This window comes from Baudoinia panamericana (genome assembly GCF_000338955.1).
Source record: "Baudoinia panamericana UAMH 10762 unplaced genomic scaffold BAUCOscaffold_2, whole genome shotgun sequence".
Taxonomy (NCBI): domain Eukaryota; kingdom Fungi; phylum Ascomycota; class Dothideomycetes; order Mycosphaerellales; family Teratosphaeriaceae; genus Baudoinia; species Baudoinia panamericana.
Window position 1 is genome coordinate 1,072,213 of NW_006911258.1, and position 23,883 is coordinate 1,096,095.

Consider the following 23,883-nt stretch of genomic DNA (forward strand, 5'->3'; position numbering starts at 1 on the left):
ATCGGCCCTTCTGCAACCATCGCCAGCACCTTCGCCAGTGCATGCTCCGCCAGTGGCAATCCGAAGCCGTCCGTGACCGCTCCGGCGAGCTGCGCACCCGTGAGCATCTTCACTGGTGCCGCGTACACATCGGCTTTGGACGCCGTCAAGCAGTACGCAACCACAGTTGCAGTGACCGCTGCCGAAACCGCCACGTCGACGAGTGGTAGCACCTCTACACCGGCGTCAAGCGCGAGTGCCTCAACGATGCCAACACCGCTCCTTCCCAGTAGCCAATCATTCCGCGGCTTCTTCACGAGCGCACAGACATCGCCGCGGCCCAGTAGTGCCGCTTCCTCAATGGTCACGTTCACGGTCACCGTAACCGCCAGCGCGATGGCGACGACCACGGTGGCCTCTCCGTCCGAGCCGGCGCCTTCGGCAGGCATGATTGGAAGTCAGTCATTTAGCGTCAGCTCACAAGCGATCAATTTCCCGACGATCTCGACCGTCAGCATCCCGCCTGCGGCAGGCCCATCGGCCGGGATGAACAGAGTGGCGTTCGAGCACGTTGCCCGACATGCTCATGGACGGCGGCATGCGCGGAATTTTGGTTGAGCGACCCATTGACATCGACACTGCATAGCGAAGGCGCTTTGTGGGAAGGGGCTTTGCGAAGTGTTTGTCGGAACTGTTAGCGGGTGAGGTTGCGGTAACATTACACCATTTGCACGGAAGATATCCGCGTTGGCTATGGACACCTTGCGGAAGGATGATAAGATCGATACCCAGAGATGTTAAGGGCGCAGGTAGCATCGCTAGACAACGCATTATTATCTCCGATCCTGCATCGCAGGTCTTACTGTTTGTCGTATCGTAAAAGTTCCACGTGGATAGAGTTACAGGTACATGAGCCCCTGCCGCCTCGTCGCAGCCGTGCCATCATCTATGGATCGTAGAAAAGATCTTCGTGCACAGCGTGCTCAACGCATCATAGCATGGACTTGGACGCCATCCCCATCCCACCCTCATCACCCATTTAATAAAGAAGCGCACCACCAGCGCCATCGCTAGCCCCATCCGATAACAAACAAATTTCCCTCAATCTAGCCCGGAAACTCCTCGACACTTCTTCTCGTGTTCTTTCTCGTATTCTTCCTCGCATTCTGCCCCTTCCTCGCCCGCCGATCCCTCCGCTCGAGCTTCGTATCAGTCTCGAACATAGTATAACGGAGACGCGAACATGCGTTATCGCCTTTAGCTCGCGGGAAAGCGTTGCCTCATTGTGACCGTTCCCATCATGCGTCGCACTGCTGTCGCTCTTCTCGCTGCCCTCACTGTTGCCAGTGCTTTCCGTGCGCTCGATGCTCTCGATGCTCTCGCTGCTTGCGGTGCTGCCGGTACGCTCGCTGCACTCACTGCGCGCACTATACCCGCTGTTCCCGCTGCAGGTCGTGGTATTCGCTCTCGCTGTTCTGATGGTAGTCGCTCTCGCTCTCGCCCTCGCTTGCAGCGTGTTCAATTGCCGCTTCAATGTACTCGCCCCTACTATCCTCGCTGCTCTCACTGCTACCGCGATGCTCGCCCTCGCTTGCAGCGTACTCAATCGCCATTTCCACGTCCTCCCTCCGAGCATTCCGGCTGCTCTCACCGTGCGCGCGTCCGCAATCTCCATCCTGACTTTCGCTCCCGCGCTCACTCTTAGGGTCCTCGCTCCTGCTACGGTAAGATCTCGACGCAAACACCGCCCTCTAAGCAGCCGGCGGCCCACCGGGACCCTCGGCCATCTCCCTCGCCACCTCCGCATCCACATCCTCCCGCGTACGTTCCAGCCGTCCTTCATCTCGTTCCTTGGCCACAGCATCAGCCATTTCGACGTCTTCTTGCGGGGCCGCTGCCGCCGCCGCTGCCGCTTGCGACGGCGCGGTAGGTGCAGCTTCCGCGCCGTTCGCAGGCGCTCTCTCGGCCTGCAACTCCGGATCCGGCACCGCAACCCCAGGCGGGGCATCCCCGAGTAAGGGGACATTCGACGCTACGTCTTGCGGACGGGAACCCGTCGCACTCCCATTAGCAGCCTTCATCGCCGCCAAATCATCCGCCGCCTCCGTATCCCCAAGCGTAACCCCCACCTCCTCTTCCACATCCACATCCGCCGCCGCCGCCGGACCATCAACCTGCATAGCCCCGCCAGCATCCACTTGCATCCCATTCGAACTCCTCGCCCCCTCCTCCTCCCCATTCCGCCCCACAGGCGTCACAGCGCCGCTATTATCATCATCGGGAGCATGCGGGTTGCGATAATCCATGATCCCCTTCCTCTTCGGCCTGCCCGGTTGCCGTCTCACCCCCTGAGCTTCCGCCAGTTCCTCGTCATCAGACATCTCGTCGTAGTCGTTCGCGTGCTCCGTTTTCCTGTCCCAGAGACGGGAGGTATACCGTTTGTCCTTGCTTTGCTCCGCGTCCGCTTCTTCGTCGTCAAGGCGGTCGTCTTCCTCGTCGTCCACCACCGGGCCAAGCGGCTGTCGCGGAACGTCCTGAAGTTGTACGCTAGGCACCGCTTGGGTACGTCGCAGGTTATCGTAGACTTGCTCTTTGATCCTCTGTAGATATTCCGGGCTGTTCGCGTTGTCCATATTACTCGGCCTGACTTCCAGCTCGAAGTCCGGGGAGTAGTATTCATAGTAATCCGTAAACGGCAGTTCGGAACTCATCTCCACTCCTACGAGCCGGCCGGTTTCGTACGCCCACGTACGAGCGACATTGCGCATGGTGTATCCGCCTCCTCCTAGTATGAGAGTAGGTTTGTTGAACGACTTGACGAAATTGACGCAATTCGCATGTCCGCGCATGCTCAGGTTGAAACAACCCAACCGATCACCACTCAGACTATCGCCTCCACATTGCAGAACGACAGCGCTGGGTTGGTAAAAGTCCATGACCCACTGGATCACCGGCTCGAAGCAATCTTTGTACGATTTATCGTCGATCCCGTCACGCAAGGGGAAGTTGACGGCGTAGTGTTTCCCATTCCCGACGCCGATGTCGCGTAACTCGCCGGTGCCGGGGAAGTACTCGCCGTATTTGTGGAAGGAGACGGTCATGACGCGGTCGGTGGTGTAGAAGGCCTCCTCCACGCCGTCGCCGTGGTGGACGTCGATGTCGATGTAGAGGACGCGGGGGTGGAAGCGGAGGAGTTCTATTATCCCCAGAACAATATCTATCACATATTAGTCAGAGAGCAGGTTAGGTGGAGAGATGGCTCACCATTAACATAACAAAACCCACTCGCCTCGCTCTTCTTCGCATGATGCAACCCGCCCGCCCAGTTCACCGCAATATCGCACTTCCCCCGATTCAGCCGCGCCGCCCCCTCCATACTCCCACCCGCACTAATCCCACAAAACTCAAACAACCCATCAAACACGGGACAATCATCACCGACATTATACTTGCCCTGCTCGCGCGCATACGCATCCATATTATCCGGCGTGACTTTCGATAAGAAATCCACGTACTCGTCGGTGTGGAACTGCGTCATCTCGAGCTTGGAGGCGGGCTTGGCGCGGTAGATCTCGAGGCGTTTGTAGAGGCCGTAGTTCATGATGAGGCTGTGGGCCATGCGGATGCGGTGGGGTTTCATGGGGTGGCCGGCGTTGTAGGCGTAGTTGCCCACGTCGGAGTCGTAGAAGTAGGCGACTTTGGTGGGTTGCGGGGTGGTGGTGGAGGCGGTGATGGGGGCGTAGGTGCCGGCGGTGGTGGCCATGTTGAAGGGTATGCGAGGGGTAGGTGGTAGGCCTTGTCGGCCTGGTCAGATGTGTGTCGTGCTATGCCTGTGGTGGGTGATGTGTTGCTGTCGAGAGTGGTAGAAGTGTGGTCTTTGCGCGCTTTGACTGAGTAATAGAGGGTGTTGCGGAGGTTGGCGGGTATGGGTGGGGAGATGGTATGAGAGAAAGAGTATGTAGATGGTATGATTGAGCACATGGCTTACCTTCAGAAGCTCGAGAAGTGTACCTGGCAGGTCTGCCGAGCACCGAGCGGGTCGGCCCATACATGAATGTTTGCATGAGGTGTCGACGCCACGATTCATGAGTCGCGGAGCTTCGTCGCCATCGACTGCCTGCGATTCATTCATCCGTCACCACCACTACCACCAACAATAATACCCATCTCCACCGCTCTTCCTTCACCTTGAAGAAAGGCCAACACGACCACCACTACCATCACCACCACCACGACGCACAGCTCATCACTTTCATCACCTCCTGTCCGTCGCTCTTGGCCATACAAAGCGCACCACGGACAGCTTCGCTAACCAGCAACTGCGCACGTGCTCCGGAATAGTACAGGCAACATCTAGGGGGAAGGGAGTGTGAAGAAGGTGCGATGGACCGGTTATCGAGGATGTTGGCTGCCGCTCAAGGCATGGGCGGTGGCGGCGGGGGAGCTCCTGCTCAGGTAAGACATCCACATCACGCAAGTGCGACACCCTCCACCACAGCCCTGCGCCATCCGCAATCGGGTTGTTCTGATGGCTCCTGCCAACTTGCGGACGCCATCGTCGTGGACTTCTCGTTCTCCCCCCTAAACCACGGTGCCTTGTGCGCCACGTATATATCACTCCACCCGGCACGTCACTTCCACGGCGCCGGTAACCTTTCAAGACCGCTTCAGTTCCACCATGCCACGACAATCCCGAAGCGGCACCGACCCATGGACCACCGACGGGACCGGCGATGGGAGAAACGGTGCTGGGCCAAGACGCAGCAACACCAATCCCACCTCTCGGCGTCGAGGTGGCGCCACGCGCGTGCTTGCGCCTTTCCTACCCCATCAAGTCCTTTGCCAAAACAATGTTGCTCCCAAACAATTTGCCGCGTGAACCAGTGCTAACATGGTCGCTCACAGGACACCAACATCATCGACAATGCGGAAATGGTCTACATCTCCTCACTCGCTCTACTGAAGATGCTGCGCCACGGCCGCGCTGGTGTGCCGATGGAAGTCATGGGTCTCATGCTGGGCGAGTTCGTTGATGACTACACCGTCCGCGTGGTAGACGTCTTCGCCATGCCCCAATCAGGCACAGGTGTCTCCGTCGAGGCAGTCGATCCTGTCTTCCAAACAAAAATGATGGACATGCTACGGCAGACAGGGCGGTAAGCCGACATCATCACCTCCGTCTGAACGCCACACTAATGCATGTGGCAGCCCCGAAACAGTGGTAGGCTGGTACCACTCCCACCCGGGCTTCGGCTGCTGGCTCTCCAGCGTCGACATCAACACCCAACAATCCTTCGAACAACTCACCCCGCGCGCCGTCGCCGTCGTCATCGACCCCATCCAATCCGTCAAGGGAAAAGTCGTCATCGACGCCTTCCGCCTCATCAACCCGCAAACCCTCATGCTCGGCCAAGAACCGCGCCAAACCACCTCCAATCTCGGCCACTTGAACAAACCCTCCATCCAAGCCTTGATCCACGGCCTGAACAGACATTACTACAGCATCGGCATCGGCTACCGCAAAACCGCGTTGGAGGAAAACATGCTCATGAACCTCCACAAGACCGTCTGGACCGAAGGCCTAACCATGCCGGACTTCCAATCCGAATCCGCGCGTAACCTGGAGAATCTGCAGAAGCTCGCCAAACTGGCGGACGGGTACGAGAAACGCGTCAAGGAGGAGCAGGAACTCACGAAGGAGCAGTTGCGGACGCGGTATGTGGGTAAGGTGGACCCGAAGAAGCACATCGAGTCGCTCGGGCAGCAGGTGATGGAGGATAACATTGTCGCGGTGACGAGGCAGATGATCGACAAGGAGGCCACTACGGCGGTCGGGGGCGGGGGCGGAACAGAGGGGGTCGGGGTGCAGCATTCACGGTTCGCGGCGGCGGGGAAGAATGGGCATGCGAACGGGAACGGGGCGGGGAAAGGAGGCGGCGCCGCGGGAATGGAGGTGGATGGTGAGGGGGACGAAGAACTCTAGGAGGTCGTTCGAGTCCCGTCGCCGGTGTCCCCTTGGCACGGGCGGATGTGGGGTGCTCCCGGGTCCGAAGCTGCGGGTGGGCGAGGCTATTTTCGCCGGTATCGTCATGCTGCGCAAGCTGCGGACACGCGTGGTAGTGCGGCACGACCTACCCCTATCCACGGCATCGACTCCGCGTCCTCGTCATCGGCGTCATCCTCAGTATCAGTATCAGTATCAGTATCGTCGGGACTTTCAAATCACACCCTCGTCCCTTCGTCCTCGTTCGAAGAAGGACCGCGCGGACTTACGATTTGGCAGCGAGAACAAGACGCCATCGCCGAGCAAGAGTGGGAAGAAGCGGAGAGGGTGTATCGGGAGGAGCAGAAGGCGGGTGAGCGCGAGCGTGAGCGTGACGTGATGATGAGGAAAGCGAAACGGGCGAGAATGTACCCGATCGGGAGGCAGGGTGCTGAGGAGGCGCGGAGCTGAAGGCCATGGGGAACCAGAGCGTGGCCTGACGTGACGTTACGTGACGAGTGCCCTAGCTAGAAATGAGAGTACACAATTGCCACATATCAGCAATCGCGCCGTGTCACTCTCTACGCCCCAAAACAGAAATAGCAAAGAACCTTCGTGTACAGAAAAACCCCCCTTTCGCGCTTCGCTTGTGGTTGTCGTTTGTCGTTTGTCGTTTCGAAGGCGTGCTTTGTCCCACTCCCGGACATGTGAAGGGGGGGGGAGTGGAGGACTGAGTTCTCCCCCATCTCAGATCCGCGCTGGAACGCATGGGTTGGGTTGGGTCGGCCGTTCTGCTGAACGTGTTGCGTGTCCGCGCTCAAAGTCCTTCTTGATTGATGTCTTGTAAGGAAGACAGCTCGGGTTTGGATGGTATGTTGTTGTCTGCTGCGGGTTTGACTTGCGCTGGTCGTGATTGCGAAAAGACTGATTGGGAAATAGTGGGCGGCGGGTTGAAATCTAGCTGATAGGGTCTGTCCGTTCAACTTCGCACTGCACGCTCTTTTGCTCCATAGCAACGCCGTCACCTCGCCTCCCGAAGGTCGGCGATAGGTTGGTACGATAACTTGTCCGTTAACCAGATCGACTCAACGTGGTGACTCGACCACAGCGTTGCCGACATGACCACTCACACGGCCGCTTCAAGCATCGATCCAGAAATAATCGCGCCAGCTTGAGCCTCTAGTTGTCTTTTTATCATCGTCGCGAAACGTCATGTTCATATTGATTGCTTCGAAGCAAATCAATTGAGAAGCAATCCGGCAACCTCGCAGCAACAGCCGCGACGACCTATCTGTCGCCGAGACTTGGTTGGCTGCGAACAATCTTGCGTCGTCTCGGGTGTTGTAGTCTGCTGCGGGCAGGTGTTGGTGCCAGGTATGAGCGTTGGGGTGGGTGTCGTTATGGGAATCGCTCGTTCTATCGGGGTCTGAATCCCGACGATATCCAACGCTTGGAGTCCGCGGTATCTCTGTTGGGGGCTGACGGGTCGGTCACCCCAACGGGAATGTGGTGGGAGAAGAAATGTTCGAGTCTGGCGAGGTCGACTGCGTGTTGGAAGTGATGCCGTGATGCCGGGATGTCGTAATGAAAGCTTGTTGCCATGCTTACGGTTGCGAAGACACTTGCTCGATGGTGGTGCTGTCTCCCTAGTCTATAGCGATTGCTTGTTAACAGGTGATACCAGCGAAGTGAAGTTGTAGCCCAAATCGATCTGTGGGAATCGATGTCTTAGCCTCCATATCGCCTTTCTCACATGCTTGCCAGTCCGCCAGTCTGTTGACCATGTTTTCGCAAGATCAGAATCGGTTGTTTATCGACGCACATCGGTCCCAGCTCAATTAGCACTCCAGAAGCACACAATGGCACTACAACGCCTTCTCGCCATCCTAGAGCTTCTGGAGAAGATCTGCCTCCGCCCACGTCTCCGCCACCTGCTGGTCGCATCCCAAGTCGACAGTCAGTTCAGTGCGGTCATCAGCAACACCACAAGCATCTTAGACCGTCTATTCGACGAAGAAATACTCTTTGCAAACAAGAAGCGCAACAAACGGTGGTTGTACCGTTTCCATTTACATCCTAATACCGAAAAGTGCGGCGACAAGCTGTGGGTTCTGCCTATGTGAGCCTGAAAGCCTGGTATGGTTTAGTGGAACGAGGGATGGGTGTATGGAGTGGTGTTGTTTGAAGGGAGGGAAGTTCGAGGGGTTTTGCTACAATTGGGAAACGCGTGAGTATGGTGTTGGGTGGAGGACGATGATGGGAGAGTCTATATGGACCTTGTGGGTGGGCGGTGCTTTGGGGTGCAAAAATAGGAGGATACGGATCTTTATCGACACTTGAACACCTTCTGACAGAAGGAGGTGAAGGTGGCAAGGGTTGAGAGGCTTGGGGTGTTGCTGGAGATGGCGAAAACCTTGCGGAGACAAGCATGAGTGTTGTACTGCTTCCCCAAGATCACTCAGGGTCTCTAAGCTGCTACGAAGCTGCTGGGTGCTGGAGAATCGGGCTGATGTGGTTGGAGAACATTGAGCGCTTTTGGCCGCCATACGGGCCGAGGAAACTGGCGTCACTCCCTCGAGATGTCCAAGCTCACAACGGATTCCTTTGTCCAATAAGTCTCCTCTTCCTGTCAACCTCCTGACGCTCCTCCTGGTTTAGAGGACATCCAGCAATCGCGCATGGCTCTTCAACGCCGGATATGGCGTTAGAGATCAGCCATTCAACAATAATCCCATGCGAAAGGCTCGGTCTACCGCAGACGTGGGACATCAAGCTCAGGCGAACCACGGAGCTCTGGCTCGGTTACTAGAGACGACACCCAGACACAGCCTCAATCTTCACCCTTCAAACACCTCGTTCTATGTGTCACAAATCCTCCCGAAGTGCGCGTGCATCTGCAGCTATCAGCAAACAGCCAGCCAATGTCGTGGTGTCCCCGCTTCACAACATGCCGCATGCATCGACAACTACCTGTGAAAGCTCCCTCGCCAAAGTAGCTACTAATAGCACAGTCCTCAATGCCTTACCAACCTGCAGAACACGGTTGGACAGGCTAACAACGTCACGATAATGCTCGCATGCTGCCCGTCTCTGCGTGTTGAACGGTGAGTGAGTGTTCTCTCCTTCTCTTTTACGCCGGCTGTCATCAGTGGGTATAGCACCGTCTCCTTGCCAAGTATGCTACGATACTGCGCAAGACGCATCTCGTAAAGTCGAGCAGCATTCAGCATGGTCATCATTCGCTCCACTTCGCTATGGCCGCGAAACAGCTTTTGGAAAGTGCTCACCACGGCATTGGTCGTGGTGATGATTATGCTCTTATCGAGACATTACTTGCCGGAAGTTCACGAGCATGCAGAAAAGGTCGTCTCACACTATGCACCTGAGTTGCCATTGCAAAAATCTACAAAGGAACCGCCACGACCGGTAGAGGATGATGACAATGATCGCTCGCCCCTCAATTGGGATCACATGTTCAATCATGTCACCGAGGTGCCTAAAACGCACGACGAGGAATACGAAGAGTCTCGCCCCACCGCTTCTGTCAAGCAAGTGTCATATCCTACGCCTACGAGCTCGATCAACACCGCCAACTGCCCAGTCGTGGCCGACTCGAAGGACTTCCTCATCTCAATGAAGACCGGTGCAACCGAGCTCTACGCGAAGCTTCCAGAGCATCTCATGACTACGCTCCGCTGTGTGCCCAACTACATGATCTTCTCCGACCTCGAGCAAGACATCTCTGACTACCACGTCCACTCCGCTCTTGAAGACGTCAGTGACAAATACAAGTACAGCCACCGTGACTTCGAGTTCTACCGCCGCCTCTTGGATCTCGCCGCCAAAGGCCAAGATCTGAGCTTGATGAAGATCACAACACAAGCCCACGGCTCGGCCTGGGATCTCGACAAGTGGAAGTTCGTGCCCATTACGCACAAGACGTACGCGGCGCAGCCGGACGCGAAGTGGTACATCTTCCTCGAGGCTGACTCGTACATGGCATGGCCCAATGTGCTGGAACTGCTGGCTCAATATGATCCGGGAAAGCCTTGGTATCTCGGCGCCGTACACTTCTTCGGCGACACCGCTTTCGCACACGGGGGTATGGGCTACTTCATCTCCAACGCAGCAATGCGTAAGCTGGACGCCATCTGGGATCGCAAGCACATCACGAAATGGGAGCGAATGACAGCCGAAGGTTGCTGCGGCGACGTTGATCTCGGTGCCGTGCTGTATGAGGCTGGAGTCAATCTTACCGGTATTCCAGGTTTGTACGGCGAAGGAGTGACTTGGTTCGAGTGGGACCCAGAACGCTGGTGTGAGCCCGCTATTTCATGGCATCACATGCGAGCTCATGACGTCGAGTCGCTGTACCAATTCGAGACTAAGTGGCTCGGTAAAGGCGAAACGCACTATGTCTACCGTGACCTCTTCGTCAATTTGGTAGAGCCACATATCGCGTCCACGCGGAGCGACTGGGACAATGCGTCGCGTGACCGGATCTATACCGGGCTTGAAGGCCTGCATGGCGACGAGGATAGAAGGTTCAAAAAGAAGACCATTTGGTCGGATCTCGAGGAGCAAGAACAAGAGGATGTCTGGCGTGAGCTTAACGACGGACGGAAAGAATCGATCGAAAATGACGGCTACTACTTAAAAGACAACCGTTGGGACGAGCTGTCCGACGAAGAGCGCGAGACCGCCTTCTCCGAGCTCCACGACTGGGAGCAGGTGGCCCACGAGTCCCTGCGCAACTGCCGCGTCGCCTGCGAGGAGTGGAACGAATGCATGCAATTCTTCTACTCCACCACCGGGACCGGACGCTGCCATCTGCACCGACGTGTCAGACTGGGTCATTATTTAGATGCGAGGGACGTGGAGGTAGATGAGGATACAGGGTTGGCGGTTAACAGGACGACGAGCGGGTGGATGATGGATCGGGTACGTGATATGAAGGACAGGGCGGAGAGGTGTGAGAGCGTGCCGAACTGGATGAGGAAGTATGCGGAGAATGAGCGACTCAATGAGAGTGATTGATGGGGTAATGGGCGTAAGTGAGTCTGGTGTCGGTGGGCGACTTCAGCTGCTCGTGCGTAGCCATGTCAACGCCATGGCGCCCTTGAGAATAGCATGCACTCACTCCCCCCTGCACATTACATACGTGTCACTCCTGGTGGAAGAGTACAGACGAGAAGTTAAGTCATCTTCAACACGCTACAAGAGACCCTACTGCCACTGCCACTGCCAATCCACGCCTTATCTCTATGAACGCCGCCAACGGCGCTGACTATGAGCTGAACTCGCTCTGCGCCCATTGCGCCTTTCAATGCTGAAGAGACAGTCGTATACTTTGCTCGTCGGAAACCCATGCGGCTCGTCAAACATACCTTTTAGTGATCATCCTTTCGCCATGCCGTAGATCTGTAACAAGGTGCATGCCAACTTACACCCATATGAGCAAGACTTTTGCCAATCTTCACTGCACCACCTGCTCCTGACGCAGTCCACTTGGTTCGACGGGCTTTTTGCGCCGACCAAGCAACGTCGCATTGTCAAGACTTAGTTCGAAGGCGCCAGCCTTGTTCTTGACCTGCCGCTTAGCCGCCGCGGCGACTTCCGGCGAATGCTGTCCATATCCTTTCGCTTGCGATGCGGCGGTTGTCTTTGGTGCAGCTGCCTGTCGTGCCTGTGCTGCAGCCGAAAGCTTCGTGTCGCGCATTTGCTTCTCCATTGCCGCAACATCGGCACCGGGACCGCCAGCTTTGGGTACCTTGGCCGGGGGATTGGCCTGACTGGCACTGTACGGCTCGCTCTCGCCCTCGAACTCGTCGTCGTCGTACTCTTCATCGAGAGCGTTCAGGCTGTTCATGGGGTTGCCGCCACGGTAGCCTTGCTTGAAGTTCTTGCGCCGCTTGCCTTCTTCTTCTTGGCGGTGCACGGAATATCCGACGTCGAAGACTTCGCGGAGGTTGACAGCGCCCGGGGAGCGGAAGTCCTGGCGACGGCCGGCTCCAGGTGTCTCGTCGAGATAGGCAAAGTCGGGCTTAAGTGGCGAGGGTCCTTTGTCGTTAAATCCGGCGGATTGTGCACCTTGGCGCGAGTAGAGAGGCGTGGCAAGAGGCGGTGCATCCGCCGCAGCGTGGGTTGGCTCATTGGTCTGGCGGATCCAGGGGTGGGCGAGGAACTGCTTGATGTCGTAGCGCTTGTCAGGGTCCACAGTCAATAGATGGGACACCAAGTCTTGCGCAGATTTCGAGATATCGTCCCACCACGGCGACAAGAACGTGTACTGGCCACGCGCTACCTTCTCGGTCAAGACCTGAATGCTCTCATCGTAGAACGGAGGGAAGCCGCAAAGCAGTGTGTACAGGACGCAGCCGAGCGCCCACATGTCGACACTCTTCGAGTATCGTTCATCCTTGACGATTTCCGGTGCAGTGTAGCCGACGGTGCCGCAAGGCGTCATTGTCTGGCTGTCCCAGATGACTTTCGACAGGCCGAAATCGGCAATCTTGATGGTACCGATGCCACCTGCGCCGACACCAGGGATGAATTCGCCTTCATCGGCCTTGTCTTCATCCTCTGGGCCCTTCGGCTTGGGATTCTTGGTTGGTACAAACGGAATTGGATAGAAAAGTAGGTTCTCGGGTTTGATATCCCTAAGCACGTTTAGTCACAGCACAACCTCAGCGGCAAAAGGCGAATTGTTACCGATGCACAACACCAGCCTCCTCATGCAAGTACTCCAGCGCGTTTGCGACTTGGACAATCACATGTCGTGACAGCTCTTCGGAGAAATATGTTAAACGGACAATCTGGTGGAAAAGCTCGCCACCAGGGCATAGCTCGAGAACGATGTAATAGTACTGCCGACTTTCTGAGAAGTCGATGAGGCCGACGATGTTGGGATGGTCGAGTTGCCGCATGATCTGTACTTCTTTGAGAATATTGGCACGCTACGATAGATGACGTCAGTGACTGCTCATTGCGGCAATGGCAGTGAATCAAACGCAGAGTAATGGAAACTGGACAGTGATGCGCACCTCCACTGTCTTCGGCGCCTTTTTATCGAAGTCCGGATGTAGAACGCCCTAGGGCCACTGTGTTGGCATGGTACTGTGATGCCCACGAATGGCATTGCGAGCGACATAAGGCAAGGGAGGGACTGGTGTAGAAGGGCAGCGCACGTATACATACCTGTGTCGAGTTCATCTCGAACTTGCGTACGACTTTGATGGCGACCTGATCGTGTTGGTGTTGGTTGTCTTTGGCTCGGTAGACATTGCTGAAAGCGCCGTCGCCCATCTTCTCCACGAGCGTCCATCGTTCCAGGCCAGGGTACCTAGGCAGCTTACCTTTGCTCTCGCGCTCCTCGGCCACGATGCGTTGCAGTACGTCAGGGTCGTAGTCGTCTTTCTTCTGGTTCCGCTTCTGTGCCTGGTCTACAGCCCCAGCAGCAGCATGTCCCGCTTTGGCGGCTACATTTCGGCCGTCTACCACGGGCGCAGAATAGTCGTGCGCGGGCGCTTGTGCTTGAAGTGGCTTGTGCTCGTAGACATTAGGATCGCTTATGCCGTATTGGTTGTGCTGTTGCTGAGCGGCGTAGTTGTTGTTGCGCTGCTGCTGCGCGTGGACATTCGAGACGTGAGTGGTCGCTTCGCCCTGCGGTGACCGGCCGTCGCGTGCTTGCTTCCCATGCCGGATGAAGTTCTTGAGGTTCTGTATGGTAGTCATGGTCAGAGCCGGGGGGTGTACACGTGCGGGAGGTGGGTGTGCAGTCAAGTGAATGTAGTATGAGTAAGACTTGTGGTATGGGTGTGAGGACGCGCTCAGGACACCGCTAGAGGTCGTGCTGGGCGTTTGAATGGTGAAGCCCAGGAGATTGGCTGACGCTGGAGCTGTGGTAGTAACCGAGCAGGTGACTGATCCGACCCGACCTGATGATGCAGTGTGGTGATGGATGGCTCCCGTTGACGTCTTGGCAGTTGACGTAGGGCCTGGCTACGTCATATTGCATGTGCGCAACAAAGAGAAAGGAGGCTGCGACTCAGGCACCTCCTGCCCCTTCCCCACCATGCTGCACGCTCGCAGCAAGGAACATGAATGTTCGTGGCCCGTCTCAATGGAGGTTCGCTAACCGCAGCAGTGGTTTGGCGATGAAACCTCACTTACCTCGATTTTCCGCAACATTGAGAGTACTACTTGGCGGACAGGAGTCCGTTGCTTATTACAACTGCCAGAAAATCCGGTCGCTCTAGCCCAGGCCAAACGATGGCGCTGACGCTTCGCGGCGTCGGTCGTGGGTGCGGTGACAGTGCTGTAGTTTCCTGGATCGGTAATGCGCGCTTACGAATCGAAGATGCAGGCGATGCCAATGACGCAGATGGTGGTGAGATGGTATCAGGTACTCTGATCGTGGTGCGAGTATGCAAAGGAGTAGACAGCAATGCAAACCAGTCTACGATCTCTATGAAGTAATCTTGCCAACCCGGCCGTCTAACAAAGCAGTCTGCGATACGGATCTTCGGACGCTTTCCCGCCCGGCAAGCCGTTGATCTAGACAGCGCCACGTCGCGGAAGCGACAAGCTCGACGGTTCTTTGCTATACCCAGTTGTCCATATCACAAAAGCAATGCAGTCTTGCTTGTTGACCAGCGCAGATGTGACAGAAGGCCCGCGTCTGTCACGTCTCGAATAAGCTTTGGAGACGCTGTATGTAACAGAACTACGTCAACGTCAGGGCGCGCTAAACGTGCATGGCAAATCCGCTGCGGCGTTGTCGTGACTTCCCGATGACGCAGGGTTTGGCGGCTCAACCGCTAGCGGGGGAACGCTAACCCTTCGTTGGTCTGCCAAGGGAATGAGGCTGACGATCAAGGTAAGCTTGCTCTTCTGCTTACATGTAGCATTAGCCTGGTATGACGGGGGCTATCAAAGCCTCGTCCCAGGCGCATACCGAAACGTACGCCCATCTTTCTCACTAGACGAGCGCACATCCCCTCTGTGGGGAGGTGAAGCCTGCATGCCATGCGGCAAAACCCAATAGAACTCACACTCACACTCGCTCGTTAAGCTTGTCGCCTCCAAACGTACCACGTCGCACCATGTGCTCAAGCCTCCCAAGCATTAGCGCCGACATTTTCCCAGCCAGCCAATTCCAGTGAGGGTACATCCTAGCATGCAAACGATCGTAGACCAGAGGATCGCTGTGTATTTACCAACGCCGTAAGCTCGAATGTCGATAGGCCTACTTTGATCGACAAGGAAGCTGCTTATAGGGTCGTTGAATATGAGGGCAATACCAAGTTCCAATGTGAACACTCTGTAGCGTCATGAACACATCCTTGTCAAGGTAGGGTTCCCACCTGACTTCGCCAGAAACGAACATATCGACGTGACTAAGACATTGGACCTTGTACCGAAAAGGCTCCAAATGACCGTAAACAGGGTGAGCTGGGTGGTGTTATACCGAACAGCTACCTCGCGTGAGGCCCACAGGTAACCCTCTGAGTGTGGTAGCTTCCGTCGCGAGCTTGATGGCGCTGACCGGGCAACTACATGTTGCCATAGTCAACTTCAACAACAGCGTCAATGGAGCTGCATTCCTAGCTCCGATGGTCCAGGTAGAGGCCTACGCTTGGCCGCACTCGTTACCAGCATTGCAAACATTCCTGATTGGTACTGCTTTCTCGCGGTCCGGAACGGCACTCGCACCATCCGGCCATGTTGTCATCGACTGCACAGATGCTGTGCTCTTGTTTCTCAAGTTGAAACCCAGCCCTGCGGTAACAAGGTAGAGGACCTGGCGAATCTAGATACACGGCGGGCGTCCCATGCCGTCTGCTTCCGTATTGGAGTTGCCAAAGACGAGTCTTGGAAGAATATACACATTGCGGTAAGGACGCACGAGCAAGGGCATACTCTGCAGTTTTGGCCATAATTCACTTGCAGTGCGGAGAGCTAGGAAAAGTTCAAAAAGCACAACGATCTGATTGGAGAAGTGAAGGGACGAACGAAGGGGAACCAGAGTAGGCAGAAGCAACCGCGCCGTCAATGGCGCAAGTCCGTAATGCGGATGTGCTGAGCACTTATAGCATTCCCGCAAACGTCTCGTATACGCGACGGCTTGGAATCGCGAGCATCACATCGGAAGCACTCTATATGGGTGGGTGATAAGCATCGATTGAACTTGAGCCGCGCAGCAACTGATGGTTGGATCATATGGTCTCCGCCGAGCTAAAGCTCCGCCTGCTTAATTCGCTCGACCTGCAGCAACGGCGCCCTCTAAAACTCTTCCTGGCTGCTTACAGCGAGTGCACGAACGGGCTCATGTGTTCTGTGTCTTACATTGTGATGGTCGTCCCCACACTTTGGGCGGCATGCACAGCCGTGTTGATGTCCTGCTGCACAGTTCCTCCACTGACTCCGACTGCACCTATAAAGTAACCGGTAGGATCAAATATTGGCTGTCCGCCACCGAAGACAACCTAGATCGCCCCATGATCGTCAGCTTCAGCTTTCACTCACGGACATGGTAGCGGCATACCAGACCACCATTAGTCTCCTCGATTCCGTACAGATCACCGCCGGGTTGAGACCGGTTGAGAAGGCCGTACGACGGGAACAGACCGTTGAACGATGTGACCGTCTTGGCCTTCTTCATCGAGATGTCAACCGATCCAAGATAGGCATTATCCATGCGAAGGAAGGCCACGAGCTGGCTACTCGGGTCTAGGACGGTAATGTCGTTGGGGACGCTAAAGCGGAGTCAGCATACTTCTATGCTGTGGCGGTTGGAAGTCGGTACCCGATCGAGTTGCTGTACTGTATGGCAGCATTGATCACGGTGAGGGCCTGAGAGGCGTTGATGTAGTGGCGTTGAGTAGGTGTGCTGCCCCATCCGTTGGTCAAGGTGCGATTGACTTGCTGGGCAAGCGTGGCAGCGACCAAGATGGGAAGAAGGAGCAACGATCCAGATGAAAGCTTCATGTTGCGACGGAAAGCGGAAGAGAAAGCATGAGACCAAATCGTTTGCAACGACGGCGACGCGCAGTACTACCTATATACGCCTGAAGAGGAGTAATGGGACATCTAGTCACAGGACCTCGGGCCTCAGGATGTTTGTTCCTCCTCCTCATGGCCGTAACGGAAACAACAGGCTCAGGCGATGCGAGGTGACATAGGGCGACCTTATTTCACGTGTGATGTACCTGAAGATCTAAGGCGGGAGAGTCGTGAGGGTTTGCGGGGTGCATGAGTAGAGGGTACGTAGCGCAGCGAGTGTGCCTAGAACCTGGGTCTCTAGAAAGCTCACCTCGTGAAGTCGCCTCGGTTCCCACCTCGCACCATCTAAGTTGCTCTGACGCGTTATTGCCGAGTGACTTTACGGACGTCCATGCCAAGGATACCAAGCAGCGGAGTCGAAGATCTAGCACAGCACAATGTCGCATACTCGGTCTTCCCAATCTTCATCACGAAAACCCTTGGCTACAAGACAGCGTGAACATTAATTCCATGGTTATGGCCCGGGTCACACTGCTACCAGTCAGCACACCGTCCAATTCATCGCACGCTATGCTGTTGACGCGCCGGGAAGTAGCAGCACAGCATCGGTGAGCGCATCCATGTTATCATTCCGGCCGTGTGCTCTGTTGACCCTATCCTGAGGCAAGGCAAAACTGATTATCCAAAGCCAGGTAGTAGAAGACTGCACCTGGCCCCGCGGTGTCTGACGGCGTATTTCAAGCGCGAGCAGCAGCACCAGCCCTTCGAAGGTAAAGTGCCATGGGTGTATGTACTTAGACGTTCTAAGGGTACGCGTTCGTGTCAGCCGTTTAGATCAATGCCACAGTGCTCGAAAGGTTATAAGCATTCACCAGCTAGCATTCTTATGCTCGCTGCAGCCAGTGACTTAAGAAATTTTAAGGTGCTTAAGCCCACCATAGGCGATGGCTTTGTCCAAGCATGAGTCCTTGACCCAGATAGGGGCATACTGCAGAATTGGCGAGGCATATGAGAGCTGGGATCCGTAGTTGACACCGTCTGGTATGTACAGCGGGACAAACACGATATGAAGACCGCTACTGGCAATCAAGTTTGTGTCGGATCCAACACCTCATTGTGCAATGCTGAAGCAATATCTGGCCGTCATGGAAGACGATTGCTGTAAGAGTAATCCAGAAGGAGAATGTTCGGGACGCGGACTTTGAATGTGCCCGCTTCCTGTTCCCCTTGAGGTCATTGATTTCACGCTAGACCTACCGTTCGAATGTGGGTCTCCATCAACGCATGCTGCTGTGTCATCTACCCGCATCGGTTTCGAGTATATACCGCAAAATAACAGTCGGCGCTTCGTGTTCTACTGTTGTGGGCTTTGCATGGCCTTCGTCCTTATGCAGCATCCGTCAAAAGCACGTTGAGTATTGACTGCCGTCTCGGTTGCGACATGTCCGCCATCTCGGGATCTACGCAGCCATGGCTAAATGCAGTAGGCACGCTTCTGACAGGCTTAGTCCTGACTGCAACACTTGTCTGTCTGTACACATTCATTACCACCAGGATACAATTCGGTAACGAAGTCAACCGTGCCAAAGCCGGGGCGGACAAGCAGCCAGCGGCTCCGCCTCTCTTGCCGTACACAATACCTGGGCTAGGATCAACGATTCAGTTCTCAAACCAGAACATCGGAGCCTATTGGTCATGGCTACAAGTCCAAGCCAGCCGTTATGGTCAGCATGCGTTCAGCATCATTCTAAGCGGTACACGAACGCACTTTATTTTCTCTGAAGCCGGCATAGCTGCGCTCTTTCGAAGTCGTCAAGTGTCACGCGCAAAGCTCGACCAAAATCTTGGGATCAATGTATTGGGAATGTCGCGGGAAGACGCTGTCAAAGCCTTTCCATACGATGTAGATGAGAAGGAAAGATCCACCACGGCCCGGATTCATACCGAGTACCTTTTGAGCACCTCCGCAGTCAATGCACTGACAAGCAAGTTCATGGAGATCTTCAATAGCAACCTAGACCAGCAGGATGCGTTGGTGGAGGGGACTGAAGTCGATCTCTACGATTGGTTGTGGCGGCAAGTCTTTCGCGCATCCACAACCGCGCTGTGTGGTTCGAAGCTACTCGAGATGTATCCAGATTTCGGAGTCGAGTACCAAATCTGGGAGGAGAACATGCTCGGCATGTTGTTCGGCACACCTAGGCTGTTCGCTCGGCAGGCATACGCTGCTCGAGATTCCACCGTACGGAAGCTCGAGCGCTGGCTCGAAGAAGGCTATCGACATAGCCCTGCAAATGGAGAAGATCTGGATTGGGAGCCTTACTTTGGCGCAAAGGTAGTGCGCAAGCGCCATGAATTCTACAAGCAGCAAGGATTGAGTATACACGCTCAAGCAGGCTTTGATCTCATCTTCCTTGCCGGCATACTTTCAAATGCTACCCCAGCGACGGGCTGGCTACTCTTGCACCTACTCTCGCCGACCAGCCCAGAAGGCTTCCGTGGGCAGGTGATGGACGAGTTGAGATCTGCGCAGCGTGGAGACGGTTCCGTAGACATCCCAGCATTGACCCGGTTACCGCTGCTCAACTCCGCCTTTCAGGAGGTTCTACGTCTGTACGTTGATCTTCTGGTGGTACGGCAGGTCGACAACTCAACTTCGCTGGGCAGCCATTCCGTACGGCAGGGCGAGCAGATCATGGCGCCTTCGTGGATGACACACCGGAATCCGGACTTCTTCGATAGACCAAATGAGTTTCAGCCCGATCGTTTCCTGAAACGCAATGCCGAAGCACTCAAGGGCCGGTTCTTCCCCTTCGGAGGAGGTCACTATCAATGCCCAGGTCGCATATTTGCACGCCAGGAGGTCCTCGGCACCATTGCCGTCTTGCTACTCAACTTCGACATCGACTTTGTGAGCTTTGTTGACCGTGGGAGCGGTACGAAGGCTCCGGGCACCGCAAGCTTCCCGACATTGAGAAGGAACTACGCAGGGAATCAAGTGGTGGGCATCGACGGCGATATGCGAGTGCGCATTCGCCGGAAAACGAAACCTGCTAATTGAGCCCAGTTATGTTAGCCAGCGCTTGTTAGTATGCCAGTTATGAAGCGGGTCAGTGCAGTCTATTCCAGCCCAGGTATCTATGTACGGCGATAGCAAACGCCGTATCATCCCACGTGGTGACAGACTACTTGTGGCACACATGTAAGCGTGATCGGCGAGCATCTGCTGGTTGTTGCGTCTCCTTAGTGAAGCATAATTCGCACGCTCCACACTCGCAGCGAGGTTCTGTCTAGGTTAGGATGACTTGTGGATGAACCGTCATGCTTCGTTCGGCCCGGACATGGTTCAGCAAGCACAGTATTACAATATCTCCAGCAAAGAAGGGCGTGAAACCTGACGGTGAGGACATCCATACGGAGGTAAACGCAGCACTATGCCAACGAGCAAGAGAGCTGCGGCTTTGTCGGCATACTGAACGAACATGCGAACCTCGAAATATAACAGTCGTAGGTAAGGTAGGATAGCTAGAGGTTCCGACTTTGTGCTTGGCACTTTCGCACTTGAACAGTATCAACATGCTCGGAACACACCTTGGAAAAAAGCCTTGTGGTTATGTACATGGCCAATGCTTCGTAGATCAGGTGCTAGGCGCGTAGGAGTTGCAAGCCTGGCAGCGGGCTGCCTGACGCATCGTCTAAAGTGAGAATGTGATATTCACTCAGATATCGCGAGGGACGTCCAAGAGGCTCTTGATATTGTCAGCACTCCAGCCTAAGCGCTTCTTCTCAAGCTCAGGCATTGCCTGATCAACCGCAGTCAGTAACATACGACCCCAGTTACCCACCCACCACCTCTCCCGAAATGCATTCAATACCAAGCTATAGTAGCTAAGAACAGCTAGAGCCCCTGGCTCTTGGGCTTTGAGGCGAGCGAAAAAGGGATCCGAAACCATGGCAGGCCAGTGGCCGACCGCTCGGAGATCCAATGCGGGTCCCGCCCGTTCGATATCCGCGATGATCATTTTCTTGGCATCAATAGCAACCTCGTCGGTGCAATACCGATCTAGCCTTTCCAGCAGCGTCCGAAGGTCCTCTGGTACTCCAGGATCCTCTGCTGCGTCACCCTTGGACAACAACGCCCCTAAGTGAGAGTCCCGGATGGTGTCCCAGTTACTCTTGGCCAGAGCACGAGGTCCGCGATAAAGTGCGAACATGTTCACAATCGAGTCCACTGACCACTGCATGGCCTCTTCCTGAGCAGAAGCTAGGGTGATGATGATGAGCATAAGGGAGAAGGGGAAGATAGCATGCATCTGCGTCGCGGTGTCCTGGACCAGCATTTCCTGGAACATTGCAAGACCGAGCTGTTGGTGGTGAAGCGCTCTGGTCCGGTAAGTAGATGCAGTGGGTGATGGTATGCGTGCCAGGTCTAGTCCGGCAAGAGCCAAGATACCGTGCATGAGGAGAGGCGCTGAGTGGGCTTCCACGGGAATGATGTTCTGCCATACATGCTTTGCCTCTGCAGCAGGGGACATCTCCAGGGCCGTGACAGTGGCAAAGCGGTGCATAAGCACCAGATCGAGGGCGTCGTAAGAAGCCTCATCTCTGCCCGCCTCCACAGAAGGTGGAGGCGATGGTGGTTGTGCTACTCCAGTGGGCCATTCGCATGGCGTGCCTCTGCGGATGCAATTGTTGCACACAGGCTTCCTTTCATCACACTGCGCCACATACATTAGCACGACTCATGACTTTATGCTTTTCTGAAGCTTGCCTTGACTCGGCGAGTCTTGCACGCGCTGCATCCGGTCCGGCTGGGAAGTTGGGTCGTCAGCGAGGCTATTACAGATAGCAGGGATACAGGCTTTATGCTGTACCTCTTTTGATGGAAGCGACGAATAGCCATCCGTGCCGAGGTTCGTTCCTATACACATGGTCGAATTGGGAACGGTAGCGTACCACCGAGCCATGGGTCGCCAACCATAGCCAAGTAGTCCATTGAGGTGCTGCCGGACAGGGCTGGAGAGCGGACCTCCGACTCCTTGTGAGCTGGTCGGACATCGTACCGACGGAATTCGGCTGGAAGGCCGTCCTGCTCCATCACCTACCTAATACCGCTCGTCCAATTGCCCAGGCATCTTCTAAACAATATACCAACCGGAGATCACTCCGCCCATACAAACGCGGTCTCACGCAATACAATCCTGGGGTGTCTATAACACTATGTACGAGTAAGGAGGCTCAGACCACGGCGGGTCGTGCTTCTGTAGCTTTGGACCGCCCAAATCTTGAGAATCCTACACGATCTACCACGACCTTCAATATTAATGAGATCAATCGTACCTAATACTTTCCATCTGCGCTATTGGGATGAACGTCTAAACGAAGTCAGCCGATTCTCCATCAATCACCGAGCGACGTCTAGCCGTTGCACAAACGGTGGCATGCTAATGCCGGTTAGCAAATGACCCGAATGACGCGACGCGCTCGTTCATCGTACCGAGCTCACGCAAGAGGCCTTCGCTTATGCATTCCTAACAATTGCCTCTTTGCACGGCTATTCACATGCCGTACGTAAGCGAGGTGTTAAAGCGGGATGTATCCACTGCACTTTGTCAATAGGAGGAGGAGGACTTTGCATCTGTTACAGATTCAAAACCATCTCTCCGATAGTGTACGAGATGCCACACCACTATCACCAGATTTGTTACGAGGTGAGCCCTCGTTGCCCGGTGTCCGCAACGACCTACGGATACCGGCCGAACTTGGCTGGTAACATCATTCTTCTGGTGGTCTTCAGCATCTGCACGCTCGCTCAACTCTACCTTGGTATCCGCCACCGACTGCGAGGCTTCACCATCGCCGTCACCATTGGCTGTGCAGGCGAAGCGATCGGATATGGTGGCAGATTGATGCTCCACGCAAACCCATGGAGCTCTAACGGTTTCAAGGTGCAGATTTGCTGCTTGGTACTCGCGCCCTCATTCCTGGCTGCGGGAATCTATCTGACTTTGAAACACCTGGTCATCTATTTCGGGGCTGAAAAGTCTCGCATCAAGCCGGGCTTATACACCGCCATCTTCATCTCTTGCGATGCTCTTTCGATCCTCGTGCAAGCCGCGGGCGGCGGCATCGCTGCAAGCGAACAAAGCAACTTGGTCAACATTGGAGACGATCTGATTGTGACCGGCATAGCGATCCAGGTGGCGACGCAATTCGTCTGCATTTGTCTCGCGGGTGACTTTGCCTATCAGGTCATCAAGCACCACAGCAAGCGAGCTGTAACCGCGGACGAAGTCGAAGAAGGAAGGCAATTGCCGAAGAGTTTTCGTTATTATGCAGTCTGTTCGAGTGCTGCGTTCTTGTTCATCTTCATACGGTGCATATACCGGTATGTCTGCTCACTTTTGGCTTGTTTGCATGCATTCACTGACGGCTTGGTGACTTTTAGCATTCCGGAAATGGCCGGCGGTTGGGGTAACGCTCTGATGCAGAACGAAGTGGAGTTCATGATACTTGATGGAGGGTAAGTGGATGCTCTGCGCACATGTTTTGTCAACGACGATTCTAACATATTGCGAAGGATGATCGCCATTTCCTGCATTCTACTGACAATAGCTCATCCCGGCCTCTATTTCCCGGCCATGAGCCTCAAAAACCGACAAGCATCCGCGAGAGCGAGAAAAGCAGTAGCTGGCGATGATGCTGCTGGTCAGAGCGATGAGAAGGCCATTTCTTGATTACATGAGCCCAACGATAGATCTTAGACCGTACAGAAAAGGGCATGGCATATCCCTAACATAAAGGGCTCGCTGTTCTTTCAATTAGTCTTCCTCATTCCGTCAAGCGCCCAGGCCGTCCCACATTGCTCAACTATGGTATTCTAATATGAGCTTGATCGATTGCGAGCGTGAGCCTGC

The 23,883-nt window shown here is 55.2% G+C and overlaps 10 protein-coding genes across 10 annotated transcripts; 6 read left to right on the plus strand and 4 right to left on the minus strand.

Moving 5' to 3' along the window:
* Nucleotides 1-938: 938 nt before the first annotated feature.
* Nucleotides 939-1,707, plus strand: BAUCODRAFT_354525 (uncharacterized protein). Its single transcript, XM_007675198.1, has one exon. The coding sequence runs from the start codon at nt 1,280-1,282 to the stop codon at nt 1,682-1,684; it is 405 nt and encodes a 134-aa protein (XP_007673388.1). The 5' UTR covers nt 939-1,279; the 3' UTR covers nt 1,685-1,707.
* Nucleotides 1,708-2,228: 521 nt separating this feature from the next.
* BAUCODRAFT_54799 (uncharacterized protein) lies at nt 2,229-3,718 on the minus strand (the record flags this gene model as incomplete). Its single annotated transcript, XM_007674863.1, has 2 exons — nt 2,229-3,196; nt 3,244-3,718. Coding segments are annotated over 2 exons (1,443 nt in total), but the record flags the coding sequence as incomplete, so codon positions are not given.
* Nucleotides 3,719-4,267: 549 nt separating this feature from the next.
* On the plus strand, nt 4,268-6,229 carry BAUCODRAFT_354931 (uncharacterized protein). Its single transcript, XM_007675199.1, has 3 exons — nt 4,268-4,434; nt 4,885-5,135; nt 5,188-6,229. Exons 1-3 carry the CDS (start codon nt 4,363-4,365, stop codon nt 5,960-5,962), a joined length of 1,098 nt encoding a protein of 365 aa, XP_007673389.1. The 5' UTR covers nt 4,268-4,362; the 3' UTR covers nt 5,963-6,229.
* A 2,950-nt stretch (nt 6,230-9,179) lies between these two features.
* Nucleotides 9,180-11,260, plus strand: BAUCODRAFT_355172 (uncharacterized protein). Its single transcript, XM_007675200.1, has 2 exons — nt 9,180-9,199; nt 9,336-11,260. The coding sequence occupies exon 2, from the start codon at nt 9,434-9,436 to the stop codon at nt 10,997-10,999; it is 1,566 nt and encodes a 521-aa protein (XP_007673390.1). The 5' UTR covers nt 9,180-9,199; nt 9,336-9,433; the 3' UTR covers nt 11,000-11,260.
* Nucleotides 11,261-11,438: 178 nt separating this feature from the next.
* On the minus strand, nt 11,439-15,900 carry BAUCODRAFT_21612 (uncharacterized protein; the record flags this gene model as incomplete). The annotated part of the gene is made up of 12 exons (XM_007674676.1): nt 11,439-12,621; nt 12,674-12,918; nt 13,006-13,053; nt 13,160-13,963; nt 14,135-14,289; nt 14,313-14,564; nt 14,929-14,963; nt 15,022-15,168; nt 15,214-15,415; nt 15,443-15,516; nt 15,598-15,742; nt 15,870-15,900. The coding sequence occupies 12 exons, from the start codon at nt 15,898-15,900 to the stop codon at nt 11,439-11,441; spliced, it is 3,321 nt and encodes a 1,106-aa protein (XP_007672866.1).
* Nucleotides 15,901-16,305: 405 nt separating this feature from the next.
* BAUCODRAFT_119481 (uncharacterized protein) lies at nt 16,306-16,951 on the minus strand (the record flags this gene model as incomplete). The annotated part of the gene is made up of 4 exons (XM_007675201.1): nt 16,306-16,449; nt 16,509-16,719; nt 16,770-16,888; nt 16,910-16,951. 4 exons carry the CDS (start codon nt 16,949-16,951, stop codon nt 16,306-16,308), a joined length of 516 nt encoding a protein of 171 aa, XP_007673391.1.
* Nucleotides 16,952-17,177: 226 nt separating this feature from the next.
* BAUCODRAFT_30338 (uncharacterized protein) lies at nt 17,178-17,866 on the plus strand. The gene is made up of 2 exons (XM_007674819.1): nt 17,178-17,769; nt 17,839-17,866. Exon 1 carries the CDS (start codon nt 17,216-17,218, stop codon nt 17,576-17,578), a length of 363 nt encoding a protein of 120 aa, XP_007673009.1. The 5' UTR covers nt 17,178-17,215; the 3' UTR covers nt 17,579-17,769; nt 17,839-17,866.
* Nucleotides 17,867-18,799: 933 nt separating this feature from the next.
* On the plus strand, nt 18,800-20,079 carry BAUCODRAFT_30342 (uncharacterized protein). The gene has a single exon (XM_007674820.1). It carries the CDS (start codon nt 18,831-18,833, stop codon nt 20,025-20,027), a length of 1,197 nt encoding a protein of 398 aa, XP_007673010.1. The 5' UTR covers nt 18,800-18,830; the 3' UTR covers nt 20,028-20,079.
* Nucleotides 20,080-20,189: 110 nt separating this feature from the next.
* Nucleotides 20,190-22,146, minus strand: BAUCODRAFT_136463 (uncharacterized protein). Its single transcript, XM_007675202.1, has 3 exons — nt 21,841-22,146; nt 21,738-21,777; nt 20,190-21,684 (listed from the first exon to the last, which is right to left on the minus strand). Exons 1-3 carry the CDS (start codon nt 21,867-21,869, stop codon nt 20,686-20,688), a joined length of 1,068 nt encoding a protein of 355 aa, XP_007673392.1. The 5' UTR covers nt 21,870-22,146; the 3' UTR covers nt 20,190-20,685.
* Nucleotides 22,147-22,644: 498 nt separating this feature from the next.
* Nucleotides 22,645-23,703, plus strand: BAUCODRAFT_62629 (uncharacterized protein; the record flags this gene model as incomplete). Its single annotated transcript, XM_007674877.1, has 3 exons — nt 22,645-23,354; nt 23,415-23,489; nt 23,547-23,703. The coding sequence occupies 3 exons, from the start codon at nt 22,645-22,647 to the stop codon at nt 23,701-23,703; spliced, it is 942 nt and encodes a 313-aa protein (XP_007673067.1).
* Between the last annotated feature and the right edge of the window lie 180 nt (nt 23,704-23,883).